Source organism: Haliotis rubra, unplaced genomic scaffold, assembly GCF_003918875.1.
Source record: "Haliotis rubra isolate DU_JTF1 unplaced genomic scaffold, ASM391887v1 Scf297, whole genome shotgun sequence".
In the NCBI taxonomy this organism is placed as follows: Eukaryota; Metazoa; Mollusca; class Gastropoda; order Lepetellida; family Haliotidae; genus Haliotis; species Haliotis rubra.
Window position 1 is genome coordinate 973847 of NW_025766965.1, and position 25322 is coordinate 999168.

At 42.1% G+C, this 25322-nt stretch overlaps 1 protein-coding gene across 1 annotated transcript in view; it reads left to right on the top strand.

Moving 5' to 3' along the window:
- The first annotated feature begins 719 nt into the window (after positions 1–719).
- The window catches only part of LOC124282281 (synaptotagmin-17-like), a 40235-nt gene continuing 15632 nt past the window's right edge, over positions 720–25322 (top strand). The window contains exons 1-3 of the mRNA XM_046718233.1: positions 720–948; positions 11032–11200; positions 23387–24238. Coding sequence (XP_046574189.1) covers positions 11189–11200; positions 23387–24238 — 864 coding nt within the window. The 5' untranslated portion in view covers positions 720–948; positions 11032–11188. The remainder of the gene's footprint in view (positions 949–11031; positions 11201–23386; positions 24239–25322) is intronic.

Here is a 25322-nt window from a genome sequence, read left to right on the forward strand (position 1 = left end):
TCACTCACTCACTCACTCACTCACTCACTCACTCACTCACTCACTCACCACTCACTCATTATGAATACTGAAACAATGTAGACTAAAACCTAACTTTGTCAACAAAATACATGTAGTGAAAACTGTCAACTCCGTTTTGTTGCAAAGATAAAGTCGGTCAGACAACAAGACATCACACACGCCGGTAGCCCCATACTGACACACTATATGTGTGATATTTATCTACAGTGACACGTTACCCTACGGCTTACGTCTCTTAAACAGCGGTGTTTTTTAATTTTTTGAAAATTACATATTCTGTTTCAACTAAACCGTTTTTACGATGAAAGCTGTTTTGCAACCATGAAATGTCAAAGGAGAGAGACGACCTGTTTCGTAAAAGATAACATGTTTACATATGTGTCAAATGAAAAAGGTCAGTTCTTGACAAACAATGTAATCCCAAACCCTGGCTTTTCTAGAAATCTTGTTCATCTGCATTTTTTCATAGAATGTAATTACTATTTTTCAGCTTATTCACTGATCGATACGGGTATGTATGATACGTTTTCAAGCTGTGCCCTACAATTGATCAAGCCACCAATTACATGTCACATTGCTCGAAGGTTGTCAATATCACGTAATAAGCGAACCCCTCGTTATACAGCACACCATATAGAGAGGACAACAGTGGACAGATACGGCCATATATTATTGATTCATAGCTGTAGTCACCTTCGGTCTAGTCAACGGTATTCTGTCGATCTAAGAAAACAGCATTTGACTATCAAAGGAAATGAATGCTTAAGGCAAGAACCAATCAGAATCGATTTGGGATTGTGTTGCCCGGCAACCGATCTCTATTTCAATCGAGTCTCCCCGTGGGTCAGTCATTCGAGAGGACATCCTGTTGCTGATCAGTCGATTCGTGTGTTGTCACTTGTCAACAAAGAGGACCAAACCATCCAGGTAGGAGGCATCGTGTTTATATAATGTTATTGGCACCATGCAGCATGCGACAGGGAAGGAGATATTGACATACAATTGACGTGCAATATGCAACGGTATTTACTCGCATCTGGCACCATCGTGTATAATGTATGTAGCTCTTTATTAAAAGCTGTTTGAAATATGTTTCATATCTGTACGTGCATCTTCAGTGCGTTCACTCTGTTACTGGTGCATCTTCGTCGTTTCACCTGCAGCCAGATAAGGTTGTTGCCAACAGCTGTCACACCGTGTTCTGAAATTGACATTGAAATGGACGGGGCTAATTAACCTTTATCGTACGGGGCTCCAGATGGCACGGTCAAACACGTAAAGCCTGCTGAATTTTTGTTCGACACGAGCATGTTGTGTAAGAAAGTGCTGAGTATGTCAAGAAAATATGTTTAGAAATTTATTTAGTCAGCATGTATTGTTTACAGTGCGATGCAGCAAAGGACGCCGTAGGTCAATGCAGTGTTGATATTTACGTCATGTCAAAATATTTTGTGCACTGTCTGTACGTTGCGTGATTCGCTGAATGCACTGAACGGATTCTCCATCGTGATTCTCCATCACCTGTACCGAATACTATCGTTACTATCACCTGTACCGAATACTATCGTTACTATCACCTGTACCGAATACTGTCCGTACTATCACTTGTACAGAATACTGTCCGTACTATCACTTGTACCGATTGTAATCGTTACTATCACTTGTACCGATTGTAATCGCTACTATCACCTGTACCGAATACTATCGTTACTATAACCTATACCGAATACTATCGTTACTATCACCTGTACCGATTGTAATCGTTACTATCACCTGTACCGAATACTGTCCGTACTATCACCTGTACCGATTGTAATCGTTACTATCACCTGTACCGAATACTGTCCGTACTATCAGCTTTACCGATTGTAATCGCTACTATCACCTGTACCGAATACTGTCCGTACTATCACCTGTACCGATTGTAATCGCTAGTATCACCTGTACCGAATACTATCGCTACTATCACCTGTACCGAATGTAATCGTTACTATCACCTGTACCGATTGTAATCGCTACTATCACCTGTACCGAATACTGTCCGTACTATCACCTGTACCGATTGTAATCGCTAGTATCACCTGTACCGAATACTATTGCTACTATCACCTGTACCGAATACTATCGTTACTATCACCTGTACCGAATACTGTCCGTACTATCACCTGTACCGAATACTGTCCGTACTATCACCTGTACCGATTGTAATCGTTACTATCACCTGTACCGAATACTATCGTTACTATCACCTGTACCGAATACTATCGTTACTATCACCTGTACCGATTGTAATCGTTACTATCACCTGTACCGAATACTATCGGTACTATCACCTGTACCGATTGTAATCGTTACTATCACCTGTACCGAATACTGTCCGTACTATCAGCTTTACCGATTGTAATCGCTACTATCACCTGTACCGAATACTGTCCGTACTATCACCTGTACCGATTGTAATCGCTAGTATCACCTGTACCGAATACTATTGCTACTATCACCTGTACCGAATACTATCGTTACTATCACCTGTACCGATTGTAATCGCTACTATCACCTGTACCGAATACTGTCCGTACTATCACCTGTACCGATTGTAATCGCTACTATCACCTGTACCGAATACTATCGCTACTATCACCTGTACCGAATACTATCGTTACTATCACCTGTACCGAAACTGTCCGTACTATCACCTGTACCGAATACTGTCCGTACTATCACCTGTACCGATTGTAATTGCTACTATCACCTGTACCGAATACTATCGTTACTATCACCTGTACCGAATAGTGTCCGTACTATCACTTGTACCGAATACTGTCCGTACTATCACTTGTACCGATTGTAATCGTTACTATCACCTGTACCGATTGTAATCGCTACTATCACCTGTACCGAATACTATCGTTACTATCACCTGTACCGAATACTATCTTTACTATCAACTGTACCGAATTCTGTCCGTACTATCACCTGTACCGAATACTATCGTTACTATCACCTGTACCGAATACTGTCCGTACTATCACCTGTACCGAATACTGTCCGTACTATCACTTGTACCGATTGTAATCCTTACTATCACCTGTACCGAATACTGTCCGTACTATCACCTGTACCGATTGTAATCGCTACTATCACCTGTACCGAATACTATCGTTACTATCACCTGTACCGATTGTAATCGCTACTATCACCTGTACCGAATACTGTCCGTACTATCACCTTTACCGATTGTAATCGTTACTATCACCTGTACCGAATACTGTCCGTACTATCACCTTGTACCGATTGTAATCGCTACTATCACCTGTACCGAATACTGTCCGTACTATCACCTGTACCGATTGTAATCGCTACTATCACCTGTACCGAATACTGTCCGTACTATCACCTGTACCGATTGTAATCGTTACTATCACCTGTACCGAATACTATCGTTACTATCACCTGTACCGAATACTATCGTTACTATCACCTGTACCGAATACTGTCCGTACTATCACCTGTACCGATTGTAATGGCTAGTATCACCTGTACCGAATACTATCATTACTATCACCTGTACCGAATACTGTCCGTACTATCACCTGTACCGAATACTGTCCGTACTATCACCTGTACCGATTATAATCGTTACTATCACTTGTACCGATTGTAATCGTTACTATCACCTGTAACGATTGTAATCGCTACTATCACCTGTACCGAATACTATCGCTACTATCACCTGTACCGAATACTGTCAGTACTACCACCTGTACCGAATACTGTCAGTACTATCACCTGTACCGAATACTGTCAGTACTACCACCTGTACCGAATACTGTCAGTACTGTCACCTGTACCGAATACTGTCAGTACTACCACCAGTACCGAATACGGTCAGTACTACCACCTGTACCGAATACGGTCAGTACTACCACCTGTACCGAATACGGTCAGTACTACCACCTGTACCGAAAGCTAACGGTACTATCACCTGTACCGAAACATTACAAGCAGGAACTAAGTTCAGAAGCATGTCTTCGGTGCTACCATACCAATATACATACAACTAAAAGGGATAATGTCAATGAACAACCATATCCAAAAGATAATCATGACATTGTGTTTAAATCTCATATTTCGAATTTCTCCCCTATCATCTGCCATGCTCATTGATTATGTTCCATATACAAGCACCATCAATCACGACCTCGTGTTTATGGACATATCAGGGGCAAAGGTCTCATGTTCGATACAGCACTTGATCATTTTCGATCATTAGCACCAACAATCACGTGCCTCGTGTATTTTTCCCAGAATCAAGAGTCACGTGCAATGTGTATATTCAACTTGCAGAACCAACAGCTCCATGTCTTGCTGTCTTGAACAAGCACCAACAGCCACGTGACTTGTGATTGTTCGACTTATCAGCACTAACGCTGACAGCCATATACATTATATATTATATACATATATATATCAGCACCTAAAATATACTGTCGACACAGCAGCAGAAAGAGCCGCGTGCCATATAATCGAAATGGTCAATACATGACTTCCTGTCCTGTTGTAATGTCGTAGTTCTAGTTTAGTCCAGAAATGACAGAAATTTGCTTTGCACGGTTTACCCATATGACTATTATCTATATGCTATAAACTATTATGCTAAAAAGCTATAATATATATTCTATAAACTATAATCTATACGCTACAAACTATAATCTATATGTTATAAACTATAATCGAAAATACGTTTTATATTCACGAGTTACATTTTGTTTGAAAGCTCTTTTTCCTACTGTAATGGCGTACCCATTATTTATACAGCGGCACCTTTGTTTTCATTGTGTTAATGTTTTTAAATCTTACAAATTAATCATTTCAGTGGAAGCAGTGTAGCCTTGCTCCAAGGCTGTACTGAATGCTAAGACCAGGGATGTATAGTAATTCTATCCTTTAAAGAGGCGAGTCTAGATAAGGGGACAGTACAAGGACGCCAATCTGTTATTTATATTTCTTTAGAAATTTTCATTTAAACTATTAATCATTACCTTAGAGACTTGTGCAAGTCTAGCAGCAGGGCAAAACGAGTGGATGAAGATGTTAGATGATGTCTCAGTGCATGTTTCAACAAGTGTTTCGTCAATTCACGGCAGTTGTAAAGGAGACACAATGTTAAAATTCCATTAATCGAGAAGAACGGATCGAGCATGGTGAAGGACTGAGGGGATGTTTCTGTATTGCTTGAAAATGGCATGTAGGCACGACCAGACTCTGACTTCTGGGTTGCTATCAGCGGCAGAGATGTTTCATCACTCTCCATGTGATTAATGAGGACGAGACTGAGATTAGGGGGAGGCTGAGATTGGTTGATGTCTGGAGATGAGACTGAGTACCACGAGGCTTGGTTACGCTTGGTGCTTGATTGTTTGCAATACTACAACTGAAGCCGCTTAACTAAAGAACGTAACGACCTCCTGCAAAGACGAGGTTGTTGTAGAATGCATATGCGTGTGCGTGTGCGTGCATTTGTATGTGTTTATGGTGTGTAGTGTCGTTGTGCTTATGCATGTGGGGGCGTGTGTGTGTGTGTGTGTGTGTGTGTGTGTGGCGGTTGTGTTTATGTGCTTGTGGGGTGTGTTGTGTGGTTGTGTGTTTGTGTTATGTCGGTACTGTGTGTTTGGTTTGACTGTGATGTGTGGTGTGGTTGTGTGTGTATGGTGTGTATGTGTGCGAACGCGTGTGTGTGTTCATGATGTGTGTGTGTGTGTGTGTGTGTTGTATGCGATGTGTGTGTGTGTATGTGTACGGGATGTGCCTGTGTGTGGTGTGTATGTACGCGATGTGTCTGTGTGTGGTGTGTGTGTACGCGATGTGTCTGTGTGGTGTATGTGTACGCGATGTGTCTGTGTATGTTGTGTGTGTACGGGATGTGTCTGTGTGTGGTGTATGTGTACGGGGTATGTCTGTGTGTGGTGTATGTGTACGCGATGTGTCTGTGTGTGGTGTGTGTGTACGCGATGTGTCTGTGTGTGGTGTATGTGTACGCGATGTGTCTGTGTGTGGTGTATGTGTACGCGATGTGTCTGTGTGTGGTGTATGTGTACGGGGTATGTCTGTGTGTGGTGTATGTGTACGCGATGTGTCTGTGTGTGGTGTGTGTGTACGCGATGTGTCTGTGCGTGGTGTATGTGTACGCGATGTGTCTGTGTGTGCGTGTGTGTGTGTACGGGATGTGTCTGTGTGTGGTGTGTGTGTGTGGTTGAGACGTATATGTATGTGGTAAGTGTATATGTTAGGGGAGAGGTATGAGGTGTTTGGGGGTGGGGGGATTTGAGGTTCTCTCGCGTAGTTTATGATGACTGAAGCGCAATCGTTCATGAAAATTGACACATTTTCTCAAGGGAGGTCCCAGCTTTACAGTAATAAATTGATTGAGAATCTGTGCGTCAGAATACATGATGAGGGGCGTACGGGAGGGTTGTCAATTACAATTCCTGTATTTTGTAGAGGGACATAATAAAGACATTGTTTTAGTGGTAAATGTTTAGAATTCATAATTACTATTTGTTCAGGTATAAATTTATAAATTGCCACATTGCTACCATCTCCATGTGGTGGTGTTCACACTCTATCAGAGTGATGTATATATGTTTTCATACATTATTGGCCTCAAACCATTCTTCTAGGCAAGTGAGTTTATTCAAGATTGCATCTGTTCACCATGCAGAAAATGGGTACCCGGTGAGATAAATCATGTGCCATTAACCTTCTAGCGCATTACAGGCAGCTGGGTTACCCAGGGTAAAAATAATCATATTCTGATTCAGCGTCCAGTCAGCAACTAGTCAGATGGATACTAGGCGCTATATAAATGAATTATCATTGTTATTATTATTATTATTATTATTTAACATGCATGAAGGAAAATCAAAGCGCGATTGAATTGTGTAATAAACTAAAAGTCAACCTATCCTACATGTAATTTGTATCCTAATGAAATCCACAGCTCAAAATATATTTCTACATGTCCTTTATCTGTTGTATGAATACATTGCACCGTTCTCGCTGTGGGCCTGCATCCCGGAGCCTCCCGGAGTTTATGTCGACAGGTGTTCGCTATATCAATACATATCACTCTATTTGAGAATAAAAGGTGCGATTGATCCCGTTACTGACACAAGAACAACTTAGTTGCGTTATCGCTAGTCTGTCTCCCAGACGCTGGAGTGTATAGGGACTGTGATGATGTAGCCTAGTGGTTAAAGCGCTCGCTCGTCACGCCGAACGCCCGGGTTCGATTCCCCACATGGGTACAATGTGTGAAGCCTATGTCTGGTGCCCCCTGCCGTGATATTGCTGGAATATTGCTTAAAGCAGCGTAATAATTACCTTACCTTAACTAACTAGAGACTTAATTAAAGAAGGAGGCGAACTCAAGTCTAGAATGATTTACCAAGCCTCGATTTCTTCAGCTTTGCAAACAAAAAAACCCCCCAACTTCTGGGCTCCTTTTGGATATTATTGTTAACATTTTTATCGATAGATATTTTAGAAAAATAACTTTATTGACTCAATGGCAGTCTAGGTCGTTCCGCGCGTGGGTCGGTGGAACAGCTGGTTCCGATACCGGTCACTGCGCATGTCAGTTGCGTTGTTTAAACAGTAGATATGTACATGATTGGAAATGTCAAGGGCGCTGTTGTTTATCTATAATACAAAAAAATTCGTCAGATCAGCAATTTATTCTGCATAGCTTATACAGGCTGTATACTTATCTGTTTTACGATTGATTGCATAAAACACGCTATACCCATGCTGCTAAAGAAACGCACACGCGCGCACGCACATTTTCTCTAAAAGTATACCTTGTCTGGAACGTTTCAGCAGACTATCTAATGTCTGAAACGAATGATCACATTCTAGACTTATCACTGGCAGGAACGTTTAAGTTTCTTACTGACCGAAGCGTAAGACTGACTGAGTATGGTTTTACGCCGTTTTTAAGCAATATTCCAGCAATATCACGGCGGGGGACGCCAGAAATGGACTTCACACATTGTACCCATGTGGGGAATCGAACCCGGGCCTTCGGCGTGACGAGCCAACGCTTTAACTACTAGGCTACCCCACAGCCCACCGAAGCGTAAGATGTCTCAGTGCATCTTAATAAATTAAGGGTCGAATTTCTTGATATCAAGGGAATAGAAGTTCTCCATGCTTAACATATTGTTGCAGGCAGACATATCAAACTAGCAGTGACTGCACGTGTATATGAGGCCGGATTGACGACCGACCATGACACCAGAGTTCCCAATCGGCACGAACACATATTTACTGTTAAGGAGTTGTAGAAACGTCATTACTGGCACTTTGGGCGGTGTTCGTTAAAGTGCAAAAAATCAAATGTTTACAAAACACACATACATGCAACAGGCTGTTATATTGGCAACTTTCCACCAAAAATGCAATGCAATGTTTTCCGTTATATTTATACTGAACCGAACTGAAAGGTAAAATCGTTTTTTCACTATTTGTATAATGGTTAAAGCGTCCACTCGTCACGCTGGTTCGAGTCAACAATTGGAAACAATGTGTGAAGCCCATTTCTGGTGTTTCCCGCCATGCTATTGCTGGAATACTGCTAAAAGCGGCGTAAAACCTCACTCACTCACTCACTCACTCACTGGTACTAGAATGTTACCTGTACTACACATTGTCTACATGATTCGTCTACTTGTGGTGATTACATACTAATTAGGAACTAAAACACCTTTCCGAAACACACAACCCGGGCCCTACTGAAGGGCAAATAATATGCAAAAATGGATTCTTAATGTTTATGCGGTCACACCCAGACAGGTAAATGCAAACCTGCAAAACTGCCCATCCCTCCCTCCCAAATGCGGCCCCCATTTTCATATTTGTACGCGTACTGAGACGGAACTCAAGCACGGATACAACTTTTGAAAGATTGTGTACTTCAGATACAACCCTCAACATAAACTTTAACTCTAACTAAGCAGAAAGCGAGATTGTCACATTTAGCCTAAATACCCCCAACAATATAATTTGATTTCTTTCGCCATTTCGACAAATAGTTACAAAAATCAATTTATGCTTACAAAGTGTTTTAGTACGGATATAAATGGAAAACAATTGCATTTGTAAATCCAGATTTGCTGGGAACTTGCTCTTTTGGTGAAAACTTGTGAAACTAAGAGTCTTATATATGTTTTGTAAACATTTGGTTTTATTGCACTTTAACGAACATGTTATTTAGGCCGGGCGTAATGTTCTAGGTTGACGTCGAACCAATGAGACATACTGTCACGATATTGACTGAGATTTCAAATGTCAGTCGGAGTGATCGCGTTACTTAATGTTGATATGATTTGCCATTCATCACCGACAGCGGTCTACGATTCTCGCTTAGTTTGTAATTCGATCCGAACATGTTTATCGGTTTTGGAAAGTTCTTACATACATATTTCATGGAATGTAAAAATCGCCCACGCACGTCCAAAACTGTACATCAAGGCCTTTTGCAAACCTTCCGTTGGAATGCATTTCATTCCTGACATATTGAAGACATGATAGATGACACATGTCATGTATATTTCACATGTTGTAGCAGGTGAAATACACCACACACTCTATCATGATCTCGTTTCCGTATCTGCCAAGTCCAGAGAGAGAGAGAGAGAGAGAGAGAGAGAGAGAGAGAGAGAGAGAGAGAGAGAGAGAGAGAGAGAGAGAGAGAGAGAGAGAGAGAGAGAGAGAGAGAGAGAGAGAGAGAGAGAGAGAGAGAGAGAGAAACACACACTACAGCACGTGCATGTGTACGACAGTTTCACCGTAGTGTCATATGATATACGATACACTCTACTTGAGTAACGCTGCAAAGGACAACGCGCGCCAGTAAGTCATAATCTTTTCTGAAATATTTTTCGCCTTGTGATAGACGACACCTCAGTTGCCATGGTGATGACTTTCCGATAATTTTCCCCGAATCGATCGCTAGCTCGGACGTGACAATAATCAATACCAATTATGAGCCACGGGCAGATATAATTGTGCTGTCTTGGAAACAGACCCGGGAAATGTCAACCAAGCAGGCTGGCATTTATTTCATGAAATAGACACACGTCTTCTATTGTAGATTTCACTACCTGTTGCTCGAGACTGCGTGGTCCCCTTTACAGACCATGCAATAGACCGCCCATTCAATGTGGATTTCAGTTTAATGAATAAAATGCAACATATCACGTCATGGGAATTAAATGTACTTTAAAGATATGGAGAAATGTTGTCAACACGTGACCTTCGGCACTGTAGTTCACCTGCTGTAAATTTTTGGATATGTTCAGGTAAATAATGTCAGGTGAAAACCTTACCTTACGTTTGTATATACATAAATAATGATGTTTAAAATGTGGTTGAATAAAATTTGATGTTGTCTGCGATTAAATATAATTAGGTGTTGCGTCAGTCTTTGACAGACTGATGATCTGCAAACCATCAGCTTCCTTACACCAAATTGATAAATTACCGAAACGTACATTTCTGACTTACCGGGATGTCATAAAGTTGTCTAAAGTCACTTTGACCATGGCTTCTAGCATGTAAAAACACGATAATTACCCTTTTGCCTAATGAAAACTGAACCTAAAAGACCTATTTTACTCCACTGCACCAATTTCATTAGCCAAACTAAATGATATTCCTGATCGAGTATACTATACCAAGTCCCAGACGGGAAAATTATATTCAGCGTAATCCCTCCCAAAGGATTTTGTATGACAGCGTATTATGAATTATTATTGAAGCTCTGGACAAGGATTAATTGAAAAATACTCGTTGTAAGGGCTGGTAAGGATGTAAGACTGGCCCTGATTGAGCACATGTTGTCAAGGTTTACTCGATGAACAGCTCCATCCTTTTGCCAATATCTCACATGTGATGCAGCTGTAATTGCGAGTGATTAACTTACTCTCATAAATATCCCTTTTCTTTCAGAGGGTGAGTCAAGCCGATGTTGTTATGACCGTGTGGCAAGATAACATTATTGCACCAGCGGGGTTCCATACAATCACGATGACCTACGGTGAATACTAATCGATAAAGGACAACAGTAAACATCTCCTGTTGACGTCTTCAACACCATACGTATACCATGTTTGCTAAGGTAAGTAAAAAAGTAGTCTCTGTTGACCTACATTTTTGCTTAGTCTTAAAGAAGGGGTGATTAATATGTTTACTATGACATCCAGGATTCAGTGCGCTTTATCTTTTTGTCTGACCGAGGTTTTTTTTCTCCATTAACTTTAGCTGTTACATGATCATATTCATTTCAAGCTGCACGGGTAATTATCACTATTGTCTTATTTTTTTATCCTATTCTTGCATCTTTGAGTATGAAATACAGTTTGACAGGCAAGATACATATGTTTATACGTCACAGTGAAGTGTACGGAACATTTATGTTAAGTGGAACCATGATATCCAGATTTTAAAAAATAGGAATCTCCTGATGGCACTGGGGAGAATCCCAACATACCAGTTTGTTTCGCCATTCTAACGATTCCTGAATCTTGAAAATAGTTAATCCGAACGTATCCCAGAATACGACGGTGTCGAGAATAACGGGATTTACCCGTATGCAAGTAATAGCTGGACAACAGTGAGTGAGTGAGTTAAAGTTTTGCGTCCTTGTCGACATATTTCAGGCATCTAGCGACGAGGTCAAGTTTGCTCACATACACAGACCACTGTTAGTTATGAACTGATTGTCCATGTTGACCTTTCGTATGATGTAAGCAGGGCAATGCAGTGTTAAGCAGGGTAAAGCAGTGTCAAGCAAGGTAAAGCAGAGTAAAGCAAGGTGAAGCAAAGAAATTGTTAAAAATTGTACCAATGTCGTGAGTACATGTGTCTGCGCATGTGTCATTATCGAAATCTAATCACATTCAGATATGCATGGCCTTAGTTTCTGCTAACTTCTTTGAGTGGCATTTTAGAAGCTGGGAAGTACAAAATTGACAATTTTTATGGATAACAACTTGTTTGTCAAGCAGGCTACCCCACCGCCCCAATATTGAACAAACTTTCTGGACAACAGGATTCCTGCATGACAACGGTACAAGAATCTGTATGGAAACGTCGCACCCTCGTCATAAAGATGTTGTTATACATAACGTTGATCAATTTCATAGTTTCTGCGGAGCTGAACCTTAATGTATAGTCCGTTTGGCTCAAAAGCGGACCGATGAATTGCAATCTAACTCTAAAACTAATAAACATAAAATACTCAATGAAACACTGATCATAATCAAAACCTCAGACGAACTCTGAGATGTTTTTGCAGAATTTATGTCCTAAAAATATAAAAGTTGTTTAACAAACTATCATTAAAATATCGACACAATTCACTATTTGTTACGAGGGACGAGTGCAGAGAAAGGGACAGCCAGGTGTGCGAGAAAGGATGGAGACGGCACAGCACAGGTTAATGAATCAATAACTTTGTCGGCACTTGTGCAAGTGTTTCTCTAACACCTGGCTGTCCCTTTCTCTGCACTCCTCCCTCGTAACAAATGGTGAACTGTGTCAAAATTTTAATGATAGTTTCTTACACAACTTTTTTAATTTTAGAACACAAATTCTGCAAGCAAATCACAGAGTTGGTCTGATATTTTGATTATGATCAGCGTTTCATTGAGTATTATATGTTTATTAGTTTTCGAGTTAGATTGCAATTCCTCGGTCCGCCTTTGAGCCAAACTGACTATAGTTCAGCTGAACCTTAATGTAGTTCAGCTCAGCGGAAATTATGGCCATGTTTATTTGACTGTGATTAGATTTCGATAACAAACACGTGCAGACATATACTCACGAGATTCGGTGTTTACAGAACACATTTGTTTCATTAACCCACCATGGATTTGATTTGGGCTATCAAATTATTTCACGATCTGACAGAACGGAGTGTTTGTTGACGCAAATTGCTGTTATTGAAGTTCGCGACAGGTAGATTCGGTAGATATACGCTGTTAAATGTCACACTGTGTTGAAATGTTTTTTCCCCGTTATGTTCGCATGACGTTAGCGTTGCCATGGAAGCACGGATGCGCACACGTCAGTTGCTATGCGAGATAATGTATCGAGGGCATCATCCGGACCGGCTGAGTGTATGTGCTGGACAGACAATGAAATCGTCCCGACCTTTACCAGTGTGTTTGAAATCTAGACCATACATCCTCTGACATTTGCAATTTGCTCTTTGACAGGTGCTTTTTATTCCCGATAGAAACATATTGTTAATCTGAATTGATGTTTAGATTATTTATCTTAAACATTTCAACGTTCATGTATCCCCATTGTATTTTCTTGAACGATAAATATTATATATATCTTCGCAAAGAGTTTCAAAAACATTTAACAGCTGGAAAAATTTGTTGACGAGATTTACCGTATGTCTTTTTAATCTGATTCCTAGGCTAGGTCTCATTTGGACACTATTATTATTATTATTATTATTGGATATTTATATAGCGCACATATCCACGCACTAGTGCATGCTCAAGGCGCTGGTATGTTTTCACTACAGGACGCCCCTCATCACTACAGGACATCCCTGATCAGAATAAGAGATCCACAATGTAATGTAATAAAACAAAGATGAAAATATATTCCGACGCCTCCAAGTCAGTTTATGCAATGATTTGTACTGTTTTTCATGACTTTATGATTTGTAGAAGGTAACAGTTTTAAAACATCAAAATCTGTCTCGTACTTTTGAATAATTTTAAACAGGACATTCTGAAACATGGCCCCCCTCAATCCAAGACTCGCTCTTTGATGACAACCGAGATGCTGTAATTGACGTCATTCATGACATTCTGAATGTTGCTGGCCAAGGACGGCAGATATAGGTCGATGTCTCGGTAACTGCACTTCCCAATAACGCCAGTCTGACATGGGGCGGTGGGGACCTCCAGATTTGGGCTTCACACGTGGGAATCGAACACGGGTCTTTTGCGTGATCAAACAGCAATTGACATCACTCGGCTACTAGTAGCTTATATAGTGCAAGGCAGTGTCAAACATGCAAATCTGCAAAAATCTTAACCGACCATTTTATGTCCAGGTGTGTTTTCAGTTAACACAGTTAAACAATCCGTTGTAAAACCTGCCCTTAAAATGTAATTAAAGAATTCATAATACCCGAGTCTACAGAAAATAGTGTATATATATATGAATAGGGTCAGGCTTGGACAGCCAGAAAATGGAGGCAGGTTTTGGGGCAGAATTCTTTCCCAACCCAACCCGTGAAGGTCCGGGTTAGAATGTACCTTCAGCAACCCATGCTTGTCGTAAGAGGCGACTAACGGGATCGGGTTGTCAGGCTCGCTGGCTTGGTTGACACACGTCATCGGTTCCCACTTGCGCAGATCTATGCTCATGCTGTTGATCACTGGATTTTCTGGTCCAGACTCGATTATTTACAGACCGCTGCCATATACCTGGGATATTGCTGAGTACTCACTCTTTCCCAACCATCCAGTGAGGAGAGTCAGTTATTTTTTCCAAAGAGAACTTCTAGTTTTAATTAAACCCTCCAAGGGACAATACTTCTTTTGAGGCACCACGGTTTTTTTCATTTCTTAACAATTTATGGACAGAATAAAATGTTTTATAAATTGATTTCATTTATAAATTGCGCTTTACGAATAAACTTCATCTGATCGGTTTTGCTTGCATTACAAAGTATTATCAAAGTGGATGAGTACTTCACGCTTGCAAGGAATTTGCACCTGTGTTTGAGAATGTGGGTTTCATACTGAACGTAGCGATATCCAAGACTCCAATGGTTGAGTTCGATTTTAAACCCAGGGTGATGTGTGTTGGCTGAGGTACTGACTGACTGAGTATGGTTTTACGCCGTTTTTAGCAATATTCCAGCAATATCAAGGCGGGGAACACCAGAAATGGGCTTCACAAATTGTACCCACGTAGGGAATCGAACCCGGGCCTTCGGCGTGACGAGCGAACGCTTTAACCACTAGGCTACCCCACCGCCCCTGTTGGCTGAGGTAATACCCAGGTTACCCTAGCTGGACAATGTTTGGATACACTAACTGATACACCTAATACACCTAGGTTACTGATTCCTTCCCTGAAATGTAATCTGGATGTTCTGTTCTACACCTGGGCATGGGAATCGTACATTAAGTATAGATTTTTCCAACCCGGAAACATTTACAGCCGGAATTAATTATCCTTTACACCGGCAGCGTCATTGGTGAAAGTGATACGTTTCTTCCATTGATTCAAGCATGAATAAAATAATTGCAATGAATATATTTCACTGGGTTTCCTGAAAGTTCAAGAAAAGCAAAATCGACGCCGCCATCTGAACCAGAAGTCGTTATTTTGTTCGTATTGATATATCTTCAGTCGTATATGGTATGAACTCCTAATAAGCTCATCGACCCGTGAAGATCAATTTTAGATTCGATCTTCAATAACCCATACTTGTCGTAAGCGGTAACTAACAGGATCGGGTTGTCCGATTCGCTATTTGGTTGGCACGTCATCATATCCCAATTGCGTAGGTAGAGTGACTGACTGAGTGAGTTTGGTTTTACGCCGCTTTTAGCAATATTCCAGCAACATCACGGCGGGGGGACACCAGAAATGGTCTTCACACATTGTACCCATGTGGGGATTCGAACCCGGGTCTTCGGCGTGACGAGCCAACGCTTTAACTACTAGGCTACCCCACCGCCCCATTGCGTAGATAGATGCTCCTAATGTCAATCAGTTGATTGTTCAAGACCCATTTTTTCGGTGCAGACCGCCGCCAAACAGTTGGAATATCGCTGAGTACGACGTTGAACAACCATAGAATACGGAGAGCACCGCTACCTGTAAATTGCTAAGTGAGGAAATCCTTATTGGAATGCGGCCTCTGACCTCATCATTCCTAAAGATGTTAAAACGTGGCACTTGATGTCACCCTGCCTGCATGACCAGTCTTAACCGATTACACCAGGACTGGTTAGGAGTCATTCTAAGATGCTTCGCTAAAAGATCAAAGACGCCCTCAGTACTTTATCAAGCGAAAACGTAACTTATTGCATTACGTCACACTGTACTGACGTCACGGCGCCATTCTAGTCTGCCCCCCTCGTAATCAAATGTCCCATGGTAACCGACGTCACAAAACATGTCAGTTGTCATTGCCTAGTACAGTGTCCTGCAGTAAAACTATCTCCTTAGGTTCCTAGAATTAACAAATACAGTTCGCTCTACCCCAATGAACAGTGTAATAAAGTACAGTTTTGCCCCGAACTATCACAACGTTAAAGTACTCGCAAGCCGGGTTGGTTGCTTTGTTATTTAGCTAAGCAATATTCCAGCTATATGGCGGTGGTTTGTAAATGTTTGTAAACAATCCAGTGATCAACAGCATGAGCATCGATCTACGCAATTGGGATACGATGACATGTGTCAACCAAGTCAGTGAGCCTGACCACCCGATCCCGTTAGTAGCGCTTACGACAAGCATGGGTTACTGAAGATCAATTCTAACCACCTCGTACTTTAACCACAATAGTTCCGGCCAAACTGTACTTTATTACACTATACGTGGGGGTAGATGGAACTGTATTTCTAAACTATATTGTGCCTGAATGGAGTGTCCATGAATTGATCTCCTTGTTAAATTGCGAGATTGTTCTTACTGTTCCTGATCCTAGCACTAAAAGTGAGTGAGGGAGTTTAGTTTTACGCCGCTTTTAGCAATATTCCAGCAATATCGCGGCGGGGGAACACCAGAAATCGGCTTCACCCGGGAATCGAACCCGGGTCTTCAACGCGACGAGCATACGCAGTAACCACTAGGCTACCCCACCTCCCCATTAGCCCTTAACATCCACATTAGTCCGAAGTAGTCCAAGCAAACTAACCCCTCACTCACACCCCTACACACACGCGCACGCTCGCACGCACGCACACACGTGAATGGAGGTCGTTGTATAAGTGCAGTTATGTTGGTCGCGACGTTAGTCCACGTTTCGACTCGCCACCTAATTGTGAGCTGAGATGCTTTCTCAGTAATAGGGACGGGTAATTCACCGAAGTGGGCGGTTAAGACCGAAGAGTCACGTTTTGTAGCAAGCGCGAGAAGGATTTGTGCCATGCGCCGTTTGGGGGAATCAATTGCGATTTTCATTCCCGTCAATGATATTTAATTCACGGATTCATTATAAAGTAATAGCCTGTATGCCTAGACCCCACCTACGTTCTGAGAAATAATTGATTTCCACCCAGACGGAAATTAACGTCTTCCATGCTGAAGGCGATTTTGGATTAGCGTCGGTTTGTGGAGATTTTGTCGAGAAACAGCGCGGTTGTAGTGTGGGTTTGTAAATGTGTTTTGTGAACAACAAAACCAACAAAACCAGTTTTATAGCCAGAAGGATTTCCATGCTACAACAGGATCCGGCATTTTAGGATTTCGACTATATCTATATCGCTATACCTTGTTCTCTCGAAGGAGGTGATGGAGAGTAGCCTAGTGGTGTGCCCGTCATGCCAAAGTCCCGGGTTCTATTCCCCAATGAATAGTGTGTGGAAGTCATGGCTATGTCCCTGTCCATGTTATTGACAAAACAGTTCTCCGGGAGACCTGAAACCATTCTCACTATTTTCACATCATTCACCAAAACATTATCTTTAGTACTCTTATATTCTAACTCGAACCCCATGAGGTAGGTTGGTGCAAGATGTCCGCTCTCTCTCTCTCTCTCTTTCTCTCTCTCTCTCTCTCTCTCTCTCTCTCTCTCTCTCCTCTCTCTCTCTCTCTCTCTCTCTCTCTCTCTCTCTCTCTCTCTCTCTCTCTCTCTCTCTGCTCTGTTCTGCTCACTCTTTCACACCCCACCCCACCCCCCTCTCTCTCCAGTGAAGGGACTGCGTCATAGGCGACGGTTGGGTGTCGCATACAGTCAACACAATTACTCCATTATTAAATGCCATCATATAAAAGTACATCACGGACGTATGACACATGGGCCTGAGTCAGGTGTTGACGTTAAGTCACAGTCGGTAGGATTCTTTTTAGGAAATTAACACATATGGTTTGCTTGTCTCCAAATCCTGATGTGATTATCTGCCTGTATTGGCTTGTCAATCGTGTTCTGCTGTCGACAGCATCAGCTGCCTGGGCATGCCATACGCCGGGCCTGATATGGCCGGTATCGATCGGCGCTGACTTGCCCATCTCCGCAGCTCCGACCTGTTGCGCCTTAATCGGTTTGCGCTCAGAGACAATATAGGAATGACATGTCACTCCAGGGATGAGGAAAACGTGTGTGATGTAACGATGCCCTGGCTGCATCCTTCTTATGTTTGCGATCTGTGTAAGGGTTCAAAGCCAGGGCCCCGTTTCACAGAGCTATCTTAGCGCTGCGGCTGTCGTGCCTCCTATACTGTAACATTGACTTAGAACAGTCGTAGCGCTACGATAGCTTTGTGAAATGGGACCCAGACCAACAAATTATTGGTAATTCATTACTTTTAGAATTATATTGTTTTCATCAGAGACTATATATTTCATGTTTGGATTTTAAACCAAATATCTTATCACTTTTGTAGTCCATGTTGCCATTTCAAAACTGATAATCTACACGTCAGTGGTATTATTCAGGAACATCAGAAATAGGTTTTGTTGTACCCAAGAGGGAATCGAACCCAGGCCACCGCCCCTTCTTACAACCGACGATAAAGAAAAGACTGGTTGGCAAACCGAATTAATCTTATTTCGGGCGATCGGGTAGACTAGTGGGTAAAACATTCGCTCGTCATGCCATTTTAGGGTTTGATATTGGCGGAAAGATGCGGAATATGGAGTAAAACATTCATTCACTCACTCACTTCACATCTTACTGCAGTAATACCTTCATGAAGCATAAAACGTTCCGATGAATGATGACAAACATTTTCAACGACATTTTATATCTGAAAATAATATCTTGAAAACATTGCCACAAAACGCAAGTAATCACCACGTATGTACTTGCGTCTGTAATTTTCATTTAGCCTAGGGCGGTAGGGTAGCCCAGTGGTTGAAGCGTTCGCCCGTCCGGGTTCGATTCCCCACATGGGTACAATGTGTGAAGCCCATTTCTGGTGTCCCCAGCCGTGATATTGCTGGAATATTGCTAAACGCGGCGTAAAACCCAACTCACTCATTTTTAGACTAAGCGGAAATTACGTACTTGCCAATGCTGTGGTAATGACGAGCCCGACTCACGAGCGATAACGGTACACAATGTCAGAAGTAATATCCAATACTCACCGTGGGTTTATTAACCATTTTCGACCCCCCGGCAGTGGGCACCGCATGCAAGAAGTATAAACACCAGCTGCTTCTGCAAAAAAGCAGACTTTAGTGAGGACTATAAACTTAAAGGAGGTCCACGTAGTGGTTAGATATTATCGATTTCATGATAAACACCCTACTTTGTGGACACAGTGGCGTGAAACGGTGTTCATTGCGTTGTAAGAGTCCGACAATTTCATACAACGGCGAAGAGGCCTCTTCGGATAAGGGATTCAGTTCCGGACAACGCCGCACAATAAAAGAGAAATAAAATTCTAAGGAAACGAAGCTGTTGCCAGGCATATTTTGGCACCTTCGTCTCAGGAGTATGCCAGAGATATTCGCTCTTGGAGGTTAAAGTGACTTTGTACTGGAATCGCTGCTTGGGCACATCGCATGGCAGGAATCCGTACTTAACGGGTTTGGTATCTGATTTAACGAACATAAAACCTAACACTTAATGCATTTAATAAGTAGGTAGATGTACAGTCATTGCAAACGATGGGAATGCTTAGAGACATTAGACGCTTAATCGTACAGAAGCATGGGTTGACGTCAGTAGTCCCAGTAGTTATTGTGAAACAAGACCCCATGGGCAATCCTGGTTGGACTGCGGGTAATAAAATGGCTAAGGTGGTCATTTGGTCGATTGCATATCATCTTACTCTGACGACGTGGAGAGCTGATTATACCGCATTTTCTCGACTAAACGCCAAGGTGTATATTTCTTTCAGATAATATTTGCCCCCAATATTTAACTACAAAGATGATGATAGTGAGAATTCTGTGCATAAGAACTACTTGTCGTGTAAACGATACCCGGTGTTGACTTGAGGAAATACGGTAATATGAATCTTTGTTTTGTCCGGTGTTGACTCGATAAATTACTGCTTACCGGCGTATTGCTTGAATGTTGTTATGTGCGGAATGAGGCAACAAACAGACACAGTTTTGTGAAAAGGTGGCCATTATTTGTTCTCGTGTGACCTTGTGACAAGGGTGACAACTGTCATAGCTGAATGTAACCTTGTCTTGTTTTGCTTGCGTTGGTTAGGACTGCTCTGAAACTGACCTGTACGTGGAAGAGTGGTCGTTGTCCTCACAATGTGTTTTGACGTTGCTGTGATAAATGCAGTAGATGCTAATGACAACCATAGGGCAAACTGAGAAGTCATTATTGAAACAGCGCAATTAACTGTACTTTATGCAACGTGTCATACCCAGTACTACTACTACCGAACTTTACCCTTTCCATCCATCGCCACTCTACCCATCCCAAATTCACCCTTCTTATGATCCCAACTGTACCCTTCCCATGATCCCAACCTACCCTTTCCCATCCCAGCACCAACCTTCCCATCCCATCCTCACCCTTCCCGTCACAAGCTCACCCTTCCCATCGCCACAGCATCCTTCCCATCCTTCCCATCACTCTCACCAATCCCAACTTCACCCCTTTTCCATCCCACACCAATCGTCTCACCCTGACTTCAATCTTCCATCCTAACTTTACCCTTCCCTTCCCAACTTCACCCTTCTCGTCTCAACTTAATCCTTCTCGTCTCAACTTCACCCTTCTCGTCTCAACTTCACCCTTCCCTTCCCAACTTCACCCTTCTCTTCCAAACTTCACCCTTCTCGTCTCAACTTCACCCATCTCGTCTTAATTTCATCCTTCTCATCCCAGTTTCACCCCTTGTCCATCCCACAGCGCCCTTCCCATCACGGCACAACCTCACCCATCCAAACTTCACCCTTCCCATCACAACTTTGCCCCTTACCCATTCCAACTCCACCCAAGGTTAAGAAAGGGCACAACTATATATTTCAAAACTCGAAAACAAATTGAAAAGAATTCCTTGTCTGTTGTAAGCAGTATGCAAGCCTCCTTTTTTCGACCCTCTCTGACATTTCCAAAGGCTGTTTACTAGTCACAACATGTACATTGACCAACACCAGACTAAAAACAAACCTACATTTAACATATAGGCCACCAAGGTGCACGATAACCTGGCATTGTCCTACCACCACATACAAATCTACATCTAAAGGGGCGAACAAACTCGCCCAGCGTGTGGTCAAAAAGTCGATACCACTCGATACGCGTTTTCCCGCAGTCACTGACAGCGCGCAGGGTTAATGAATACTATCAGGAAGCTATTATCCTGACGCTGCCTTGAACTCGTGGCGGGAGACTCGAGGATCTGGATATCTGCTAATTGGAAAAGAAAATGAAGATGAGCGTCAAATTTGCTGAACTCGGCATAAATCCCCAAGCTACGGCAGTGCGTGTTGAAATAATGATGTTGTTGATTTCACAAGCTTTGTACAACTTAATAACCAGATGATTATTCTCAGCACGGTCTCCTCAGTACTTGGAGGAGTCGATTTTCTAAAAATACCAAACTGAATTATGGCGATATATTTGTCCCTTAAACTATTACAATGAAAGTTTTTAGGAAATATGTTTACTGTGTCTTGGAAATCTGCATGGCCTCTCAACTGCCGACATTGTATGGCTCAATGTAATCAGATCTATAGATCTATAACCTAACTGTCCTTCTGCTACAAATGACAAACCGATGGCAAACTTATATAATGACCATCTGAACGACATATAATTGTCTACTGTTATCGAATGTACCGTCAATATTTACTGACAGTGATAAATGTACTATATACCATCTGTAACTTATCTTTTGTATCTCCAGGAATCGAGTTTCAGTAAAATTGCGCTATCCTTGGATCCTTTCCCGTGTTTCCGATTCTCAAATTACCCATCGTTTATTTCTTAAGCTAATTTGAATTCGATCCAGCCTCAAAGTTCGGTGAGATTAACAAAATGGACGATGGAGTTTAGAGAAATAGAGAAATTCAACATTGAAAACTGACTAACACACAAAAGAAAGCCCTTAAAAGTATTTTTATGGAAAGGATATCTCCGTGTCTACGAAATCTTGTGCTTGCAAGTCCCTTGCTACCAAAGAATCCCTCTGATATGCCCATTTCCTTTTTCCATATCTCAACGTTTGATTGGTCAGTAAAATGTTGCTGAAAACAAAGGGCAGGTGATTTGATATTGTGGAAACCACTGAAAGAATCCATGGGTTAGTGTAGGTTAAACTAACGAAATGCGAGGCATTCAAATATCGAGGATGTTTGCAACTTTGTCCGTTAGATGAAGCCTTCGAGAATGCTGAATATGAGCTCTTTCTGAAACTCATTCACCTTTCCTACGGATCTCTGAGCTCTTTGACTCTCATTCGGTTTCCGGTCTTCAAATATTGTTTGTGGTCGTTCTCTTAACCTCATCATCAGAAGGTCTTGTAATAGTGTTTGTGGTGATGCTTTAAACTTCACATTGTAACCCATCCATTGTTGTTTCAGTCTCAGAAGGTCTAAGAATAGTGTTTGTGGTGATGGACTAACCATCACACTGTAACTAATCCTTCCTTGTTTCAATCTCAAAAGGTCTTAGAATAGTGTTTGTGGTGATGGACTAACCATCACACTGTAACCCACCCATCCTTGTTTCAGTCTCAAAAGGTCTTAGAATAGTGTTTGTGGTGATGCTTTAACCTTCTCACTGTAACCCACCCATCCTTGTTTCAGTCTCAAAAGGTCTTAGAACAGTGTTTGTGGTGATGCTTTAACCTTCTCACTGTAACCCACCCATCCTTGTTTCAGTCTCAAAAGGTCTTAGAATAGTGTTTGTGGTGATGCTTTAACCTTCTCACTGTAACCCATCCATTCTTGTTTCAGTCTCAAAAGGTCTTAGAATAGTGTTTGTGGTGATGCTTTAACCTTCTCACTGTAACCCATCCATTCTTTTTTCAGTCTCAGAAGGTCTTAGAATAGTGTTTGTGGTGATGCTTTAAACTTCACATTGTAACCCATCCATTTTTGTTTCAGTCTCAGAAGGTCTTAGAATAGTGTTTGTGGTGATGCTTTAACCTTCTCACTGTAACCCACCCATCCTTGTTTCAGTCTCAGAAGGTGCTGGAGAAGGTACTGGAGGTGATATGCTGCAAACAAGACTGCTGTGACTGTTTCCAGGCCAACAAAACCAAGCCCCAACTCAAACCAGACATCCAGCATACGTTCCGGGAGTCCCTCTCCCGCCTTGACTCCACGGGGAGCAACACCGACAGCGTCAGAAGCTACAGGGAACGACACGACTCCGACAACTCCCGAACAGACTCCGTGTCCTCTTCAAGCTTCGTCAGCGGGGACTACAAACATTACAAGTGTACCCCAGTCATTGACATGAAACCTATTGAATTCTGGGCCGCCAACAGGGAGAGTGTCCAGCCCAAGCCGAAACGACGTCTGCCAAGCGAGAGTGAGATCAGCATTGAGAACCTCCAACGAGATTTGTACGATAACGAACCCGTAGATGAACCGTGTTTGACCGATGAGCAGAAACTTGCCCAGTATCAGCTTGGTCAGTTACATTTCGGGCTTCAGTATGAAGTATCCTCCAAGGTTCTGGTAGTCAAAATTATTGAAGCGAAAGATCTTCCTCCGCCATTCAGTCTCGACGAGAACAAACAAGACATGGCGCATTCAAATCCTTATTGCAAAATATCTCTTCTTCCTGACCAAAAGAACTCACAGCAGACAACAGTTCAGCGGAAGAGCCAGTGTCCGATGTGGAATGAATATTTCATGTATGAGATCTCCTACAAGGAAGTTCATATGAGGACATTAGAGGTCATTGTGAAAGACTTTGACAAGTACTCCCGGCACTGCATCATCGGACGAGTCCTACTGCCGTTGTCCAATGTCAACCTCATCAAGGGAGGTCATATGTGGAAGCCCTTGTCTCCGGGAAACACGGTAAGTCAAACACCTGGAACTTTCTGAAAGGCCGACCCAAGGGTTGGAGTTTTTTTTTTGTGAAACAAGATAACCCAGAAAGGATTGGAAAAGAATAATTAACTCAGGTTTTCACTGGACGTGTTGGGAATTCTGAAACAAATGTCTGTTTGAAAATAACACCGCTCTTCCATTCAGAGAAACGTTATTATTGAAGCATTGACGGCCCGAATAATCTGTCTCTCGTTCTACCACTATCCAGACACATACACTATTCGTATGGAAGGGTTCGTTCGTTATACAAAAGGTTCAGCTGTAGCGCGTATATTTACACGATATTTTCTGTTTTTGTTAAGCGTCGAGCTTTATTTGGATGGGTGAAATGTATTGCTTGGAAAATCAAAATCGGAATTCTTATGTTAAGTAGGAATGGTCATATTACGTACATAATACTTGCATAAAAAGTTACTCTTTCATTCATTCTTAGTAATCCTCTTGCAGGGGCGGATAAAGCTTTTTGAGAAAGTGGGGGTGCACACTATTGAGAAAAGGAGGGGTGCACACTTCATTTTTACCCGAATTTCAATGGTCATTTAACAAACTTTCAGCACAACATGGGGTACATGACGACTGGGGTATCTAACATATGGAACATCAACGCTGTTCCCAGAACACTACGGTCAATGGACCGGAATGTATTTTTTATGACCGTATGCAAACTTAGCTGACACCCATACTCACCATCCACGCTTCATTAAGCTAATGAGTCCACGTGTTCCGGTAGACAGTCCCAAGAGATTGTGTAAACTGTTTCCGTGATGGAACAGTACAGCTTTACATCAGGCCCTTGAACGTTTCTACAAGCCTTGTCTACAGTAAAGAGTCTGTTCAAGTCTACAGGAGTTGGTGGAGGCAATTGTCTCCTTTCCCCACCGTCGGTAGTCACTTATGAATGAGATTTTGCTGCGTGGAAATCTTCTGTTGATGCGTTGGCGTTGTGATTCTGTTACAAGGCCTCGCATGTGGCATGCTTATCTTTAAAAACACTTTCCAGCTATTTAATGCCGGGATCTGAAGAAAGACTGGTTCTGCGTAAGTAAGTGCG